General features: G+C 44.3%; 2 protein-coding genes across 2 annotated transcripts in view; both read right to left on the minus strand.

Moving 5' to 3' along the window:
- Nucleotides 1-15,111, minus strand: part of LOC121895760 (IQ motif and SEC7 domain-containing protein 2-like) — a 65,432-nt gene extending 50,321 nt beyond the window's left edge. Inside the window, exon 1 of the mRNA XM_042409183.1 lies at nt 14,969-15,111. Coding sequence (XP_042265117.1) covers nt 14,969-15,033 — 65 coding nt within the window. The 5' untranslated portion in view covers nt 15,034-15,111. The remainder of the gene's footprint in view (nt 1-14,968) is intronic.
- Nucleotides 15,112-18,477: 3,366 nt separating this feature from the next.
- Nucleotides 18,478-20,000, minus strand: part of LOC121895761 (basic proline-rich protein-like) — a gene marked incomplete at its 3' end in the record, with an annotated part of 3,025 nt that continues 1,502 nt past the window's right edge. Inside the window, exon 2 of the mRNA XM_042409184.1 lies at nt 18,478-20,000. This exon is cut by the window's right edge and continues 215 nt beyond it. Within this exon, the coding sequence (XP_042265118.1) occupies nt 18,478-20,000 (1,523 nt within the window).

Below are 20,000 nucleotides of genomic sequence, written 5' to 3' on the forward strand. Positions count from 1 at the left end.
TGACAAATCAACATAATTAATGACATTGATTCAAAGCTCCTGTTAATCTGATATAACCATAAAGCACTGCGGACTAAAGCATAAGATAAATAAATAAAAGTAGAGATGTTGCAGAGATAGTTAATGTTTCGTTAGAGTGTCATGTTGCTCAGCATCTGCATTCGTTATGTTTTTAATATAATCAGGGGCTCGATACTGTGGAAAAATGCAGAAACAGAAACAGGATGACAGGTTGTCATGTCTCTGTTCTCTGGCGGTGATTTTTTTTTTTTGCATATCACTGATTGGCTCGATCTGTCGACTGATCCTGGGCGCTGCTATAAATAAACTCTCTCTGTCTTCTGTCGCAGGCTGCGCCGTCGCCAAAACACTACCTGCAGCACGGCCGGCCAACCATTCAGCAAAGTCACTGCAGGTCACCGGCTGCACACGCTGCTGCTGCGGCGGCGGCCTGCTGCAGGAAGCTGACTGAGAGATGAGCCTTAAAACATGTTTCTGTGTTTGTGGCGGGTGGAGAGGTGGCGGCCAGGAAGAGGAGAAGGAAGGAGAGGAGAGAGAGAGGATGGAGAGCAGGTTTAACTGGGAGAAAAAAAAAGGGAAAAGAGTGAGGAGAAAGGTTTGATAAACAATGAAAAAGAGCAGGAAAAGGAGGATTGTGGGCCAGACAACAAGGATGAGAAGAAAGAGGACGAGGAGGAGGAGGAGGAGGAGGAGGAGGAGGAGGAGGAGGGGAGCAGGACAGCAGGAGGCAGATATGGCAGGATGAAGGAAGAAGAGAAAAAAAGGATGCTAAAAGGATCCTAAAGCCTGCAAACCAGATAATGATGAGAAAGACAAGCAGAAAGGAGGAGGAGGAGGAGGAGGAGGAGGAGGAGGAGGAGAAAATAGGAGCATGGTGGGAGGTTACAGGGCTACAGGGTTGAAGATGAAAAGAAGGACAGAAAGAAAGAGAAGGGTCTGGCTTGAGGATAAACATGGAGAAAAGGAGGAAGTGGAAGTACAGTGAAGGAATGTGGAGGACAGACGGTGAGGAGAACAAGGACAACAGGAGGAGGAGGAGGAGGAGGAGGAGGAGGAGAGCAGCTGGTGGGGAAATGGAGGACAAGTAATGAGGAGAGAGGAGTAACAAGACGAGAGGGAAGGTTTAGAAAAGGAAGATTTAAGTCCTCAGTATGCTTCAAACAAATTAGCTTGTACACTGTTGTCATGTGAACTGAAAATTTCTCAAAGAACTTCAGAACAAAGTCAGAGGTTGTTTATCTGCAGCACAACAAGCTGTAAACAGAACAGCGTTCCTGCACATGCTCAGTAGCGTCTGCCGTACACAGAACTACTCTCTGGAGACTGAAAACATGATGCTGTTATTAGTCTTTGGAGCCGTTTCCGAACAAACTAATGTGACCAAACTCTTCATGATGAAGGAACATGTGACCCAGAGCAGCGGTGAGACTCACTGACGTGTTTTTGATAAGATATATCAGGCTTTGATACACACACAATATTTGTTAGTAGATCAGTTCATTGATGGTTTGTCCTTTAAGCTAAAACTGCTCTATTTGGTTGTGTGATGACTTCAGAGGACGTGAACTGCAGCAGACTGCAGGTGATTGGTGGGTCAGGTGTAGCTGACCCTGCACAGAACACCAAAACACCAAAACAGACTGTTAGAGGAGGTTTCCAGTGTGTTAAACCAGCAGTCAGGTGTCCATATGAGCAGTGAAAGAGGTTTTCCTCGCTGTAATCATTCCTCCTGTTCATACTGGATATTAAAGATCCTTCAAATGTGCTTTCAATGGAAGTGATGGAGGATAAAATCCACAGTGTGTCCACACAGTCATTTAAAAGTCTGTGTGAAGCTTCTATTCAGCTTCATCAGTCTGAGTTAGTCATATCAAGTGGATATCTGACACATTTACAGTCTTTTTAGCATCAAATTCCCTCTTTGTGTTTCCTCGGACAGTGTTTCCCTGTTGAGCTGCAGGTGGAAGTATAGTAACAAAAAGAGGAACTTTGGCACTAAAAAGACTGTAACGTTGAAAGATATCTACTTGATTTGATTCATTTGGACGCTGAAGCTTCATATTAGCTTCAGACTGTGGATTTTGTCCTCCATCACTTCCATTGTAAGGTCATTATGAAGGGATCTTCTAATGGTCAGAATGAACAGGAAGAATGAAAACACAGCTTTAATGTTCATTTGATGACTGACTGTTGGTTTAAGACAGAAATTGTGAACGTCCGTTAACATTTCTCCAGTTGGAGAGCTGTTCTGCAAAGACTCTTCTGGGAATTACCATTTTAATTAAAGCACACACACTCGAGTACAGCAGTGTTCAACACACACACACATCGACCTCATATCCTGTGAGCATGTGTGTGTACTCTCCACACACACACACACACACACACACATGCAGCCCATCACATGCATTAAAGCGTCAGACTGTACGGTGAAGCTATTTCTGAGCTGAGAAGTCAGTCAGATCGGAGGTGAGAAAGTGAAGCTGGTTTTAAACTGTGACGAGACACAAAAGAATAGATTCAGATTGATCGCTAATCTCTGGGCTCGTTATCTCGTTACCAACACTGACATCTGTAACTTCAGCTTCCTCCATTAGTGCAGACTGTAAGTTTAATTGTTCTGCTGTCATTTTAATTCATTTTTGTTTTGACAGAATAATGACAGTTATCATATCATGTTCAACCGCTGTGACTTATTGTTAACTGTCATATGTGAGGAAATGTAATTTGTACTTATTATTGGAAAAGTAAAGACAGTGTTCAGCTGGTTTCACCAGTACACCAGTTAACCCTCTGAATCACGCTCTTTAACTGCAGGTTTTTGGCACCGTCACTACATCTCAGCTGAGTGTGTCATATGTTATTTCCAGTAAGATGAACTCAGACAACAGACAGATTTATATAAAGACATCAGCACGTGACTGTAGATGAATCCGTCTCCATCACTGTTAAACTCACATATAACACTTGTATGTATTTATGTTGAAACTATAGTCATCATACGCCGTTAAAACACAGTTTATAATCTACTGAACTGTTACTAACTGCTAGTCCGGTGTTTACAGACTCTTTACTGAGCTGTTCTCTTACCAGCTGCTCCAACAACAAACTCACACTCTGGGAAAACAGGAAGTAGAAGTTGCAGGAGCGACCAGGAAGTACAGACACAGTGATCCGTCTGCTAGAAATCACCTTCATATACGACTAAAAACTGTTTCCCAGTGACGTTGTTATCAAACATAATCTCAGCCTGGATGATGTTCACAGCTAACGTTTAACTTGTAGTCTTCAGCCGCGACCAATGATGACTCAAGTGACATCATCAGTGACATCATCAGTGACATCATCAGCTCCCTCCGGAGACACAGAAGACTTAATACTTCTTACAGACAACAGCAGAGATACACACTGAGGAGTTTCCTCCTCCTCAAAGCCACTTCAAGTCTGATACCGACAGACTGAAACAGAAACTGTTGTGCAGTCCTGTCCAGAGGTTTTAGACACTAACAGTAAAGTGAGGAGGCTTTGAATAGTTGTTATTGATCAGTTAACTTGATTCAGAGTTGAGTAAACAGCAGAAAGTAAAGCTGTGAGCAGTTCCAGGTACTCGGCAGGTCGGTTGTTCCTGCGTCTCGGAGAAGTCGCCACAGTTCTTCTGTCTCTTCATGTTGATCCCAGACTGACTCCATGATGTTGAGCTTCTTTATGACTCTGACTGGATGTTTGGGCTCTAAAGACACTACAACCTTTGCACAGTGCTGTATATTCTTAACTCTGCCAAAAACACAAAGACTTAGTTTAACACCTGGATCATTATAATCCAATAAAGCACTTAGAGTCACAAATAGCAGCAATTAGTCTGATCCACTGGAACAATGAACAGCCCTCAGAGACGCATCACTCTGTTACCTCTTTAAAACATATTTCAACTGATGAACACAACTTACCAAAGATATGAACATTTCCTGCTGCACGATTTAATGATAATAACAAAACTGAATTTATGTTTTACTTGATTTATTATTTTTATTTTATTATTTTGACTTAAATATTGACTGATGTGAAAAACTTATTCTGATAAGACCTTTTCCGTATCTCGCAGCTTTAACATTGTTCCATACAGACTCTAGAGCTGAAATTACTGGATGATTAATTGATTGAAAGAAAAAAATTTTGATAATTGATTAATCGTTTTAAGGACTCATATTCTGCACATTTCCAGCTCTATATTTATATTCTGGGGCTCTACTGGAATATCTTTGTATGATTTCCAGTTAAAAACTCCTTATTTATCTTCTACTGGTCCTTTATGCAGCCCCTCAGTTCAGCCTCTGTCTGAAACAGGCCGTTTTAGCTCCTGTCTCTTTAAGGCCCCGCCTCCTGATGAGCCCACTCTGTTCTGATTGGTCAGCTTTCAGGAAGCTTCCTCCGGCTCCGGAGGCTACATAAAGAAACTATAGTAGCAGGATTTCACTTCTTTTTCTCCTTCTTTACTCCAAATGTCAACTTCTCAAATCCATCCGTACATGTTGGAGCTGAACAACACATGGAAACACCTTAGCAACCACCTTAGCAACCACCTTAGCAACCAAGGCTATGGAACAGGCAGCCGTTTGTGGACATGTGCAAACAATCTGACGTCATCACGAGGAGGAAGTGGAGGTCACTGCACAAACGAAGCGTCTGGCAGGTTGAAGCCCTGAGCTTTGACTTGCAGGCAGCGTTTCTACATACGTTCACCTCAAGTTTCTGAACTTTGACCCTGTTTAACATGCGACATCAGAACAGAATATAAACAACAGGAAACCACTAAAAGTATATTATGGCCCCTTTAAGTCATTTTTTAAGCAGAAATGCTCAAAATTTTCCGACAGCAGCTTCTTACGTGAATATTTGATAGTTTTCCAGTTTTCCATGATAGTAAACGCAACATCTTCATGTTTGTGACTGTTGATCAGACAAAACAAGTCATGTAAATATGTTCACTTGGACTTCAGGCAATAATGATCCACATTTTATACACTGATCAATCAATGGATTATTAAAGAGAATAATTACAGTCCGTCTATGTTGGAATAATACGAGCTGTCCCTCACAACTTTACAACAATTGAGCTCAATAGAAACTAAAACATTCAAGTCTTCAAACAGAGTCTCTCTTCAGGACCAGCAGATGGAGGAGCTCAGACTGGACTTCACTGCTGCTAATTGATTACTGATTTGTGATTAATAAAAATAATGTAGCCAAATGATGAGGAGTAACTAGCCAGTAAAACTGCTGGTGTAGTGATGGACTCAGTTCTCCACAGTGGTGGAAAGTAACTAAGTACATTTACTCAGTACAGTTTTGAGGTACTTGTACTCATCATATCATCTCACGATCCCTCAGATTTATCTGCTGACCCTTTGGAGGGGCCCCGACCCCTAGGTTGGGAACCACTGGACTAAACTAGCTAACTGTATATAAAGTAGTGTAAACTAGCTCCACCTCCAGCAGCTACAACAGTAACATGCTGCTCTAACACTGATGCTTCACTATTAATAATCTAATGATGTCATATATAATAATATATCAGTCAGAGGGACCAAACCACTACTTTTACTGCAATACTTTAACTACATCAAGCTCATAATACTTATGTACTTTTACTGCAATACTTTAACTACATCAAGCTCATAATACTTATGTACTTTTACTGCAATACTTTAACTACATCAAGCTCATAATACTTATGTACTTTTACTGCAATACTTTAACTACATCAAGCTCATAAAACTTATGTACTTTTACTGCAATAATTTAACTACATCAAGCTCATAATACTTATGTACTTTTACTGCAATACTTTAACTACATCAAGCTCATAATACTTATGTACTTTTACTATGGAATAATAATAATAATGGAGTATTTTACATGGCAGTATTGGTACTTTTACTGCAGCAAAGGATCTGAGTTCTTCTTCTACTACTGATTATTACACATTAAAATAGTGACTCTTCTGTTTCTGGCCTCAAGCTGGTTTTTCTCTTCAGGGTTTGGAAAACATTTCCAGTCAGTGTTTGAAGGTTTATCCGACTGATCCTGGTCCAGTTCCTGAATATTTAGACCAAACAGTAAAGTAGGTCAATGATTACCTGCTCTGGACTGATCAAATTTAATATTCATGTTGAACGTGTAGTAGTCTATAGTGAAAGATTGTTGATATTTCTTTCCTCTTTTCTTCTTTCTGAAATATGAAGTGGAAACATTTTACAGTTTTTATCGGACTAACAAACCACTTGAGTCACTAAATGTTTGAATGCAACAACAAATGTGAAAACAAACTGAATCTCTGCTCAACACTCACACCTGCTAGTTAGTGATAGAAAGTGAGGAGGAGTGAAAACATGTGAGCTGCAGTGACCATCTGCACAGCTCATCATTGCTTTGTCATTTCTCTAAAGGGCTTCCAGGTGATGTAACAGCCTCAGGCGGCCATGTTGGAAGTCCTACGCTCTTGAGTAACAGCGATATTATGAGCAGATGTTGTCTTTGTGTTCAGAGATGGTTACTGAGTGAGCGATGGTTTCATAACTGATACATCAGACTGAAGTTGAGTGTTTCTATGTGAGCTGTTTATTCTCTAGAAAGCATCGGGACTAGAATTCATCTCTGTCGCTACATCCTTACTAAGGGTCGGTCTACTTGCTGGAGTAGTAAACTAGGTTTCATTACATAGGAGTCTACATACGTAACTGATTGTTTTCCAGGTATTAGTCATACCCCATGAGATAACTGTTGGTAACTGTTGTATTATCATAATATTACACTCGAGGGTGTAATATTGTCCCTGAACGCATCACTGTTGTGCCAACAATGACGTTAAACACACCGTCTGACTGATGCTGCCTGATGAAGAGCGCTGAGCTCTCGTTATCCAAAACCTCCTCTGTGCTGTTCATGATACCTCAGTCTAATGAGTTTACAGTCAACTCATCACTTCCAGTCAGAAGAACTCGTCACTAAGAGCTCTGACATGGAGTTGAACTAACTTGAAATTTTAAAAACGATATATTTAAGCTACGTTGACGACAAAATATCAGTCGATTACTCTAAATTGTTTGTTTGATATTTCCCCCTGTTATACTGTTCACATCTCTACAGTATCAGCTGCTGTAGATTAAATATTCTGCCAGACTTCTCGTTCCCAGGACGTCAAGTACCAGCGCTTTGTCACGCCGCCCCCTCGGTGCCTGATACCGACGCACAAGGTGCCCTTCAGCAAACCCATGTGGCGAACTCTAACCAGTTGCTCTGATGCGGATGGGTTTACATCGGATGCCTCTCATACAGATGCCAAAGGACGCCTCGTGCATCAGTATCAGACGGCGAGGAGGCGTGTCAAAGCGTCAGTATTTGACGCCCTGGGATGAAACCTTTAACGTCTGTTAGAAGAATACTGCACTGATCTAACAACAAGGTTCAGGTTGGTCATTATGTAACAGCTGCTTCTCTCCAGACGGACCCTGAACATTTTCCCTCCACAGCCAAAACTTCATCTGACACTAATATGACGATCCAGCAGTCTCAGTTAGCTAAATCCAGTCAGTATCTTCCAACGTTACAACCTGTTTATAATAGCAGCTAATAGCTTTCAGAATGGTCAGCGTTGTATTGAACCTGCTTTTGTCAGAATACTTGATGATGCTTGATAGTCCTTTATCTTTGTTATCAATGTCAAATATCTCACTATAGTTCCACTCGAAGCTTTAAACTGAAACTAAAATCTCCCACAAAGCTCAGAGTGTCTCAGTGTTTGTCTCTCAGTGTTTACAGAGCTGCAGGAACAGATTGAGGGAATATTTAGACTCTGATTCAGCCGCGTCGTCCTGTAACGACGTTAAAACGCCTCACTTCACTTTTACCTGCATCACCACAGTCGGCAGGGGTTCATTTCAAGCCTTGGAAGCCTGACTGCTGCCGTCCTGCTCAGCCAATTATTCTCTCAACACATTTAAACACACATACACACACACGCACACACACACACACACACACACATACACACACACACACACACACACACACACACACATACACACACACACACACACACACACACACACACACACGCACACACACAGTTGGAGCAGTGCAAGCTGTTTATATGAGCCTGTTTCTTCCCCTGCTGCAGTAAAGCTGGTCGGTGTGTATTTAGGATCTGAGCTGAGCAGACATAATAAGCCCTGATCATCCACCCACAGCCCTCTGCACACACACACACACACACACACACACACACACACACACACACACACACAGATACTGTATAGCGCAGGGTAGTTAGTATTTTGCTGCATCATGTCTCTGAGGAAACCAGAGAAGTGAAGGACTGAACGGTGAATCTGAGGACTTTTACTCTCTGTTGTTTAACAGGATTATTAATATGATGATTATTATGGACATTTTACAGTCTTAAATTGTATTTTAGCTCCAGATAGTGACCAGATTTACATGAACTTTGCTGTGGATGTTCATGGTGACCAGAGGATGTTTACTGGTGACACATGAAACAAACGTCCTTACAGAACAATACTGGCGTTACAGCAGTTATCTAGTTTCACTTGATTTATTTAAGAAATCTTGTTGAGATGAAGATTTCTTTTGCACGAGAGACATGAGAATCTAACCAATCAGCAGCCGCTGCGTCTTGAGGCTGAAGTGGCGACATCAGCTGGTTAGGGTTGGAGTTGGGGTTGGGGTTAGGGTTGGGGTTAGGGTTAGGGCTGGGGTTAGGGTTAGGGGTTAGAGTTAGGGCTGGGGTTAGGGTTAGGGTTAGGGTTGGGGTTAGGGGCTAGGGTTAGGGCTGGGGTTAGGGTTGGGGTAGGGGTTAGGGTTAGGGCTGGGGTTAGGGTTAGGGTTAGGGTTGGGGTTAGGGTTGGGGTTAGGGTTAGGGTTAGGGTTGGGGTTAGGGTTAGGGGCTAGGGTTAGGGCTGGGGTTAGGGTTGGGGTTGGGGTTAGGGTTAGGGCTGGGGTTAGGGGCTAGGGTTAGGGCTGGGGTTAGGGTTGGGGTAGGGGTTAGGGTTAGGGCTGGGGTTAGGGGCTAGGGTTAGGGCTAGAGTTAGGGTTGGGATTAGGGTTGGGGTTAGGGGCTAGGGTTAGGGCTGGGGTTAGGGTTGGGGTTGGGGTTAGGGTTAGGGCTGGGGTTAGGGGCTAGGGTTAGGGCTAGGGTTAGGGTTGGGATTAGGGTTGGGGTTAGGGGCTAGGGTTAGGGCTGGGGTTAGGGTTGGGGTTAGGGCTGGGGTTAGGGTTGGGGTAGGGGCTAGGGTTAGGGCTGGGGTTAGGGTTGGGGTTGGGGTTAGGGTTAGGGCTGGGGTTAGGGGCTAGGGTTAGGGCTGGGGTTAGGGTTGGGGTAGGGGTTAGGGTTAGGGCTGGGGTTAGGGTTAGGGTTAGGGCTGGGGTTAGGGTTGGGGTAGGGGCTAGGGTTAGGGCTGGGGTTAGGGTTGGGGTTGGGGTTAGGGTTAGGGCTGGGGTTAGGGGCTAGGGTTAGGGCTGGGGTTAGGGTTGGGGTAGGGGTTAGGGTTAGGGCTGGGGTTAGGGTTGGGGTTAGGGTTGGGGTTAGGGCTGGGGTTAGGGTTAGGGCTGGGGTTAGGGTTGGAGTTGGGGTTAGGGTTAGGACTGGGGTTAGGGTTATCTGAGTGATCCAGGACTCACACTGAGTTGCACTATTGTCACAATATTTCACTAAGTTTAATTTTTACAGTCTGTGCATCCTCCACATTTGCAGCCTCACTGAACATCTTCTCTATTATCGAACTACAATCATAATGGAGGCAAACAGACTTATAAAACACTCATCTGACAAACTTTAAAGAAATATTTTGGGCCATCAGCTTACTTGCTTTCATGCGGAGAGTCAGAGGAGAAGAAGGATAATACTTTCATGTCTTTGTGGATAATATGAAGCTAAAGCCAGCAGGTGACTAGCTTAGCTTAGCTTAGCATAAAGACTGGAAGCATCACCTCACTGGTTCATATGTTTCCATTCTTTGTTGTAACTCAGGTGTGAACAGCTGAGTGGAAACGTCTTCATTAAAAACCTGAAGCTGTTTAATCTGAGGAGGAGGAAGATGTGAAGAAGAAGAGAGGAACGTTGTTGGAACGTTGTCGGAGTGTTTTTAGGGGGTTTAGATAATAACTTCAGGCTTTTTATAAACACCAGCCAGAAACTGAAGTCACATGCAAACATTATTTTCAGCTTCACACCCGTCTGCAGCAGAGGAAAGATTAATATAAACTGATTCGAGAGTCAAATGTCATTTAGCATCATGAGAACTTTTACTTTTGATACTTATTAAATTTTGCAACTAATACTTCTGTACTTTTATTTAAGAAAGATTTTAATTGGATGCATATTTGACTGCAACTTTTACCAGTATTAGTATTTTTATACTGTGTTATTTCTACTTTGACTTAAGGCAGCTATAATCTATATTTTTATAATAACGTCGCTATGACCTCCTGACCTTTCCTCTAGCGCCACCCTCAGGACAAACTTTACATGTTTAGCTCCAGAGAACAGCTACATCATCAGTGTGTTTGATATAATAACGTTGTCCCACAAAGCCTGAGCAGGGACTCGGATCAGAACCTGCTCAGAGGTTTCCAGGCAACAGCCTCGCTCCTCTGGGATTAAAGCAACAATGCTGCTGAGTCAACTCCTTCAGCATCGCCCCCCCGAGCAGCCTGCATGACTCAGTCCGTGTCTTCTCTTCACCAACACTCCCAGCGGCAGAGCAAAGAGCTAATGAAGCAGCTGACTGCTGGGGACGGGGGGGGGGGGGGGCTGCAGTCCCACCTGGACCAGGCTGGAAATGACTCCTCCAATATCCTGTTATCTCATCTGATCAATGAATATGATCACTGCAGTGATTCCAGATGATACAACTACACAACAAAGCAGAATAAACAGCTGCAGTTCATGACTCAACATCTCCGCACCGTTGATTAGACAGATTACTGAAGATGAATCAACAACTGTTTTGATAATGAGTCATTTTTTTAGGAAAAAATACTGAAATTCTCTGATTCCAGCATCTTAATGTGAATATTATCTTTAGTCTCTGTGACAGTAAACACACAACATCACAACATTTTATGAACATGAACATGTTGATGCAGGAGGAGACTGAACCAGTTTGGATGTGGACTGAACTAACACACAGCTCCATTTTATTATTATTATTATTATTATTATTATTATTATTATTATTATTATTATTTTAATCGTTAGTCATACTATTGATCGTATGACATGATCTTCATCAGGAGATGGAGTTGTTGTTGAAGTGATCATCTGCATCTCCGTGACAACCAGGTAACTAATGAAATCATGTCACATGATCAAAAGCTAAAACCACTATTGGTCAGATGTGACCTTTGAACCTTAACAGCAGAACCTTCCCATTCAGTCTTCTAGTTCATTACTGTGCAGATATTAAAGAATCATAAATAATAATAAACATGATGGTCATTATCGATTAATCTGCAGATTATTTTCTTGATTCATTGATTCACAGTTTAACTGTTCATTAATAGATTATCAAAATATTTGCTTATTAATTTTCTTTCAATCGACTAATTGATTAATTGACTCCTTGCAGATGTTATTGTAACATTTAATTACATTAATTGTTTTTAATTGTAATTTCAAACCGTTTTCTCAGTAAACAAGTAGTTTTAGTTATTGATTATGGATCGGTCCTTATTATAAACTCAGTTATAGCAGAGATCTGCAGACATATTCAGGACATGTTCATAAAGAAGTCCAGATGTTTGAGCTTCAATAAACATCTGGATGAAGATGTGTGACATCACTGGTTTAATAACTGGTTATCTGAACTGGTTTCTATTCTTATAACAGTGTTTCATCTGTTAGAAGATCATCTGTGAAGACGTTGTGACCGTCACATGACTCCGACTGTGAGGTCAGAGAAGAAAATCAGACAGCCGTCTGATTGGTCGACGCTGACAGCAGACTCGTTAGTGAGGCAGATTAACCCTCCATAACGAGACAGACCACGTTACATCCCAGAAACCCACGAACCCATAACGAGACAGACCACGTTACATCCCAGAAACCCACGAACCCATAACGAGACAGACCACGTTACATCCCAGAAACCCACGAACCCATAACAAGATAGACCACGTTACATCCCAGCTGTTACTGACTGAAAGAGCAGAACATCAACTTACTGATGCAGCTCACGAACCCACAAACCTGCAAACCCACCAACCCACAAACCCACGAACCACAAACCCACGAACCCATAACGAGATAGACCACGTTACATCCCAGCTGTTACTGACTGAAAGAGCAGAACATCAACTTACTGATGCAGCTCACGAACCCACAAACCTGCAAACCCACCAACCCACAAACCTGCAAACCCACCAACCCACAAACCTGCAAACCCACGAACCACGAACCCACAAACCCACGAACCACAAACCCACGAACCACAAACCCACGAACCACGAACCCACGAACCCACAAACTCTCTAACCCATAAACCCACCAACCCACCAACCCACGAACCACGAACCCACAAACCCACGAACCACAAACCCACGAACCACAAACCCACGAACCCACAAACCCACAAACTCTCTAACCCATAAACCCACCAACCCACCAACCCACGAACCACGAACCCACAAACCCACGAACCCACAAACCCACAAACTCTCTAACCCATAAACCCACAAACCACAAACCACAAACCACGAACCCGCAAACCACAAACCCACGAACCCACAAACCCACAAACTCTCTAACCCACAAACCCACGAACCCACAAACCCACAAACCACGAACCCACCAACCCACAAACCCACAAACCCACAAACTCTCTAACCAACGAACCCACGAACCCACAAACCACAAACCACAACCCACGAACCCACAAACCCATGAACCCTGACCACCCGAAGTCCTGCAGTTCAACCAATGAATGAAGGAAAACCAGTTAGAGACTCAAACACTCATATTTCTGTTATTATCAGAACCTTTAAATGTTCAAACAGCAGGAACATTTGTTACCAGATATCATGAGAAACTATCAGAGTGTCACATATGAGGCTGCAACTATTGATCATTTTCATTATCGATTGATAAGACTTATTATTATATATATATTTTTATTGTCGTTGTGGCTGTTGCAATGAAATTTCACTTGAAAACTCCTTAAAATGCAGCATAAAACAGATTAATAAAGTCATAAAACAGATTAATAAAGTCATAAAACAGATTAATAAAGTCATAAAACAGATTAATAAAGTCATAAAACAGATTAATAAAGTCGTAAAACAGATTAATAGAGTCGTAAAACAGTTGGAAACTACAGGATACTTTAATAAAAGTAAAAACAAAATCAATGATCAATGACCTGCGAGTCTGGTCTACACTTAAAAACTCAAATATATCAAACTAAAAAGAATAAAATCAACTAATATTCACATATTAGATCAGAACCAGTCAATTGTTTGCAGTTTAGTTTTCTGTCATTCAACAAATTAATTAATCAGCTGATTGATTCAGTTCTACAACAGATGAATGAATTATATGAATTAATAATAAACTGACTAATCTAAAGTCCTCCACATTAAGCTCTAGATCGGTGTTTGATCATGTGACTCCAGAAGCGTCTCTATCAGCAGTAATCATCACTGATAATCAATAATCATGTTTGATGAGGATGTCGTCTTTAGGAAACACTGGTGACCTTAAATATCAACAGATTATCAATAAAGAAAACAACGGTTAGTTTCAGCCTCCTGCAGCAGACCAGCAGCTTCCTGTCAGTCACATGACCTCCAGTCTCCAGCTGACCCCAGCAATCAGCTGATAAACAAGATGGCTGCTGGCTGACCTTAAATATCCCCGAACCTCCATCAACACAGACCGAGCAGCTTCACAAGCAGCTTCAGGTTAACGAGGTTAACGAGGTTAACGAGGTTCACTAACGGTGTGTCAGCAGTCTCACTGCTAAAAAACCTGTAACATCATTTAATAAAGACCTGATGTTCACTCAGCTTTAAACTGAGGAGCAGATGTTAGTGATGATCATCTGAAAAGTTCTAAGACACACACACACACACATACACACACACTCACACACACTCACATACACACACACTCACACACACTCACATACACACACACTCACATACACACACACTCACACACACCCACACACACACACACCCACCCACCCACACACACACTCACACACACACACTCACACACCCACCCACACACACACTCACACACACCCACACACATACACACACACTCACACACACTCACACACACACACACACTCACACACCCACACACATACACACACACTCACACACACTCACATACACACACACTCACACACACTCACACACACACACTCACACACACACACTCACACACCCACACACATACACACACACTCACACACACTCACATACACACACACTCACACACACTCACACACACACACACACTCACACACACATACACACACACTCACACACACTCACACACACACCCACACACACACTCACACACACACACTCACCCACACACACTCACACACACACCCACACACACACTCACACACACACACTCACACACACACACACACACACTGTAGAGGGACAGGTAGATACATGTACACGAGCACAAGCACAAGCGTGCACGCGCATAAAAGGTCAATAGAAAGCAGATCTCTGCGCACATCAGCAGCAAGAACAGCATCAGTACCACTGACTGTAAGAACAGCAGCATCATCATCATCATCATGTCGCATCTGATGAAGGTTTACAATCATCAGCTGCTTAACAGAAACACGACGCGCGCGCAGTGCGCCATCACAGGCACGCAGCGACATGTCGGCGCGAAGCTTCTTACCAGTACAGCAGCTTGTTGTGAAGGATCGCGGGCGTTTTGTCCGAAGCGCAGTTGATGCACCACATTGCTGCTGTTGATCAACGCGGCAACAACAACAACAACAGGCGGGAGGAGACCGACAGAGAGAGAGAGAGAGAGAGAGAGAGAGAGAGACAGGTGGGAGAGAGACAGGTGGGAGAGAGGACGGAGACACTGAGCGACTATCCGCTGCTGCCTCAGCCTCTCTCTCTCCTGCTCTCCGTCTCCTTCCCTCGCTTTTCGTCAGAGATGCATCATCATCCTCCTCCTCCTCCTCCTCCTCCTCCCGGTCCTTCCCTTCTCTCTCTCTCTTCAGCTGCGTGTGTCTGTTCTTCTCTTTAAAGAGTAACTTTAGAAGGGAAGCAGCTCCACTGACTCATTGTTCCGCTTCTATAAAGTTGAAGGACATTTATTAAAAATGCTGAAAATCAAAAAGCTGCAGCAGCTGAGAGATCCTGACTCTCACACGTTTCCACTTCACAGGTCCAAACGTCTCTGTATTAATGGCAGACGTGACTTATTATGATTAAACTTGAGCATAAAGATGTGTGACGTCAGGTGGAGACACAGCTGTGACTCTTCATCAGTCCTTCAGTGATGAAGATCAGTGATTCAGCTCCAACATGTACAGACGGATTTGAGAAGTTGACATTTGGAGTAAAGAAGGAGAAAAAGAATTGAAATCCTGCTACTATAATTTGTTTACGAGGAAGCTTCCTGAAGCTGACCAATCAGAACAGAGTGGGCTCATCAGGAGGCGGGGCTTAAAGAGACAGGAGCTAAAACGGCCTGTTTCAGACAGAGGCTGAACTGAGGGGCTGCATAAAGGACCAGTAGAAGATAAATAAGGAGTTTTTATTCCAGTAGAACCCAGAATATAAATATAGAGCTGGACATGTGCAGAATATGTGTCCTTTAAATGTGTCAAAATGAACACAAGAGGAACTTATCTCATGTTGTAAGTTGCAGCTCGCATGTTGTGAACAGAGCCGTTTCTAACATAATGTAAAACCCCACAAAACAAAGTAAACACAGTAAGCTAGTTAGCCGGGCATGCTAACTGCAGCAGCTAACGTTGAAGCAGATAAACTGTGTGTGTTTCCTGTGTGCAGGGATCCACAGCTAAACTGTTCCAGCTTACAGTCACAGTTACAGTTGTTCTCTGTTTAGGGAGGGAAGTGGAGTCCTGAACACTCAGTGACTGATGAGTCCTGTTTCCTCCAGTTTTTAAAGGAGATAAAACATGTGAACTGCTGTGATGTGTGTGACAAGGTTTAGGTGGATGATTTTACCATCAACAACAGGAAGGAAAAGATACAGCGTTAGACAGTAGCAGGTGAGTTTCTATCTGGACCGTCTGCAGGCGCAGCTGCAGCTCTCTGTATTTAGAAGGTGACAGCACTTTACATTCAGTGTTTCATATAGTTTTATAAGCTGCTAGAACTTTATTAACTTTATTAACTGCCAGTCAGAGCAGCTGCTCGTTAGCAGACGCTCAGAACGAGACGCTCGGTTTAGAGCTGAAGAAGAAGAAGAAAGAATAAATCACAGATGTATTTCAGGAGACGATGAAGACAAGATGAGACGTCAGGAGTCTGTTGTGTTTTACGAGCATGAAATGAGAATCTCATGGACCGTCACACAATCACAACACAGAGCTCAGTTGTGCTTCTTATTTCAGTGATGAGATGCTGATTTGGCTGCAGAGAGTGTGACAACACAGATGAGCTGACTGGTTAGACTGGTTAGACTGGTTAGACTGGTTAGTGTGTGTGTTTGATGACGTGTAGACGTCAGTACGACCTCCTGACTGCACTGAAGTTCTTTATGAAATTTATAATGTAGCACAAAGTCAGAGGTTGTTTATCTGCAGCACAACAAGCTGTAAACAGAACCACGTTCCTGCACATGCTCAGTAGCGTCTGCCGTACACAGAACTACTCTCTGGAGACTGAAAACATGATGCTGTTATTAGTCTTTGGAGCCGTTTCTAAACACACTAACGTGACCAAACTCTTCATGATGAAGGAACATGTGACCCAGAGCAGCGGTGTGGTGGTTTTAATAGTTTTGATATAAGATATATCAGCTTTGATACACACACAACACTGGTTAGTAGTAGTTCGCCAACATGAGGACAAATGTAGAAAATCAGCAGAATGATCCTTTAAGTGTAAACTAGTCACATAGAGTCACAGTGATACTAGTGCTGATACATCAAACATCTTGTATTTATTGTTATATCTCGTTCTATATGTATCATATATGTATATTTTGGAGTTCTGTCAGTGTCTGTGATGTTCAACATGAGGTGAAAAACAGTCCAGATGTATTAAACGGGATGATTTTATATCCTCTCTCCCTCTTTCTTTCTTTCTCTCTATCCATCCTTCAGTCTCGGGACGGTTACTGTGGGCAACAAAGCGTGAAACATGAAAGAGCTTCCCCTCGGTTTCCGTGGCAACGGGAGCCGGGGCATTCCATAATTTTTCTGCTCTGCTCGATGACAAAATGTATTGACCCGCACATCCTTCCTCCTCCTCTCTTCCTCCTCCTCTCTTCCTCTCCTTCACTATGTGTTCTTCTTCTTCTCCTCTTTCTTTCTTTCTATCTTTCTCTTTTTTCTCTCTTTCCTCCCTCGTTCATTCAGGTCTGACTTCTCTTTTCATCACTTTTCTTCCCCTCGTTTTCATGTCTGTTCTCTTACTGTTTTACCCATCCATCCATCCGTCCATCCATCCATCCATCCATCCATCCATCCATCCGTCCATCCATCCATCCATCCATCCATCCATCCGTCCATCCGTCCATCCGTCCGTCCGTCCGTCCGTCCGTCCTCCCCCCTCTCCTCCCTCCTCAGTGACTCTTCAGCCTGAGGACAAGCTTGTATAATTCATCATTACTGTTCATAAGCTTCCCTCCTCCTTCTTTCTCCTTCTATCCTTCAGTCTTTCCACTCATCCTTTCCCACACAACTCTCCATCCCTCTTTTCCCAATCTCTGTCTTTCCTTCCCTCCCTCTTTCTTTCCTTCAATCTCATCATCACATCAGCTGCTTCTCTAACATTCAGCTGCCTCTTCCCGAGGAAGAAGAAGAAGAAAGAAAAATAAAACCAACCCCACCCAGCAGGACGACTGGACGGCGTTCTGACCGAGCAAATAAACAACTTTATCACAAACACACAAACACACAAACACACACACACAAACACACAAACACAAACACACAAACACACAAACACACAAACACACAATCACAAACACACAAACACACAAACACACAAACACACAAATACACAAACACAAACACACAAACACACGTGGCAACGTTTCATCCTGTAAACAACAACAACACCTGTGACCAAGATCAAGCTGCTGTGAGTCTGTTCATACAAGACAAAGAGAGAAAGAAGAGGAGGTGAAAGAAGAGGAGGTGATGGAGGAGGTGATGGAGGAAGTGATGGAGGAGGTGATGGAGGAGGTGATGAAGGAGGTGATGGAGGAAGTGATGGAGGAGGTGATGGAGGAGGTGATGAAGGAGGTGATGGAGGAGGTGATGGAGGAGGTGATGGAGGAGGTGATGAAGGAGGTGATGGAGGAGGTGATGGAGGAGGTGATGAAGGAGGTGATGGAGGAGGTGATGGAGGAGGTGATGGAGGAGGTGATGAAGGAGGTGATGGAGGAGGTGATGGAGGAGGTGATGGAGGAGGTGATTGAGGAAGTGATGGAGGAGGTGATTGAGGAGGTGATGGAGGAGGTGATGGAGGAAGTGATGGAGGAGGTGATGGAGGAGGTGATGAAGGAGGTGATGGAGGAGGTGATGGAGGAGGTGATTGAGGAAGTGATGGAGGAGGTGATGGAGGAGGTGATTGAGGAGGCGATGGAGGAGGCGATGGAGGAGGCGATGGAGGAGGTGATGGAGGAGGTGATGGAGGAGGTGATTGAGGAGGCGATGGAGGAGGCGATGGAGGAAGTGATGGAGGAAGCGATGGAGGAGGCGATTGAGGAGGCGATGGAGGAGGCGATTGAGGAGGCGATGGAGGAGGCGATGGAGGAGGTGATGGAGGAGGTGATGGAGGAGGCGATGGAGGAGGCGATTGAGGAGGCGATGGAGGAGGCGATTGAGGAGGTGAGGATGGAGGAGATGATGGAGGAGGAGGTGATGGAGGAGGTGATGGAGGAGGTGATGGAGGAGGCGATGGAGGAGGTGAGGATGGAGGAGATGATGGAGGAGGAGGTGATGGAGGAGGTGATGGAGGAGGTGATGGAGGAGGTGAGGATGGAGGAGGTGATGGAGGAGGCGATGGAGGAGGCGACGGAGGAGGCGACGGAGGAGGTGATGGAGGAGGCGACGGAGGAGGTGACGGAGGAGGTGATTGAGGAGGCGACGGAGGAGGCGACTGAGGAGGCGACGGAGGAGGCGATTGAGGAGGCGATGGCGGAGGCGATGGAGGAGGCGATTGAGGAGGCGATGGAGGAGGCGATTGAGGAGGTGAGGATGGAGGAGATGATGGAGGAGGAGGTGATGGAGGAGGCGATGGAGGAGGCGATGGAGGAGGCGATGGAGGAGGCGATTGAGGAGGCGATGGAGGAGGCGACGGAGGAGGAAGTGATTGAGGAGGCGATGGAGGAGGCGACGGAGGAGGCGATGGAGGAGGCGATTGAGGAGGTGAGGATGGAGGAGATGATGGAGGAGGAGGTGATGGAGGAGGCGATGGAGGAGGCGATGGAGGAGGCGATTGAGGAGGCGATGGAGGAGGCGATGGAGGAGGAAGTGATTGAGGAGGCGATGGAGGAGGCGACGGAGGAGGCGACGGAGGAGGCGACTGAGGAGGCGACGGAGGAGGCGACGGAGGAGGTGACTGAGGAGGTGATGGAGGAGGCGATGGAGGAGGTGATTGAGGAGGCGATGGAGGAGGCGATGGAGGAGGTGATGGAGGAGGTGATTGAGGAGGTGACGGAGGAGGTGAGGGAGGAGGCGATGGAGGAGGCGATGGAGGAGGTGATTGAGGAG

Source organism: Thunnus maccoyii, chromosome 4, assembly GCF_910596095.1.
Source record: "Thunnus maccoyii chromosome 4, fThuMac1.1, whole genome shotgun sequence".
Classification (NCBI taxonomy): Eukaryota; Metazoa; Chordata; class Actinopteri; order Scombriformes; family Scombridae; genus Thunnus; species Thunnus maccoyii.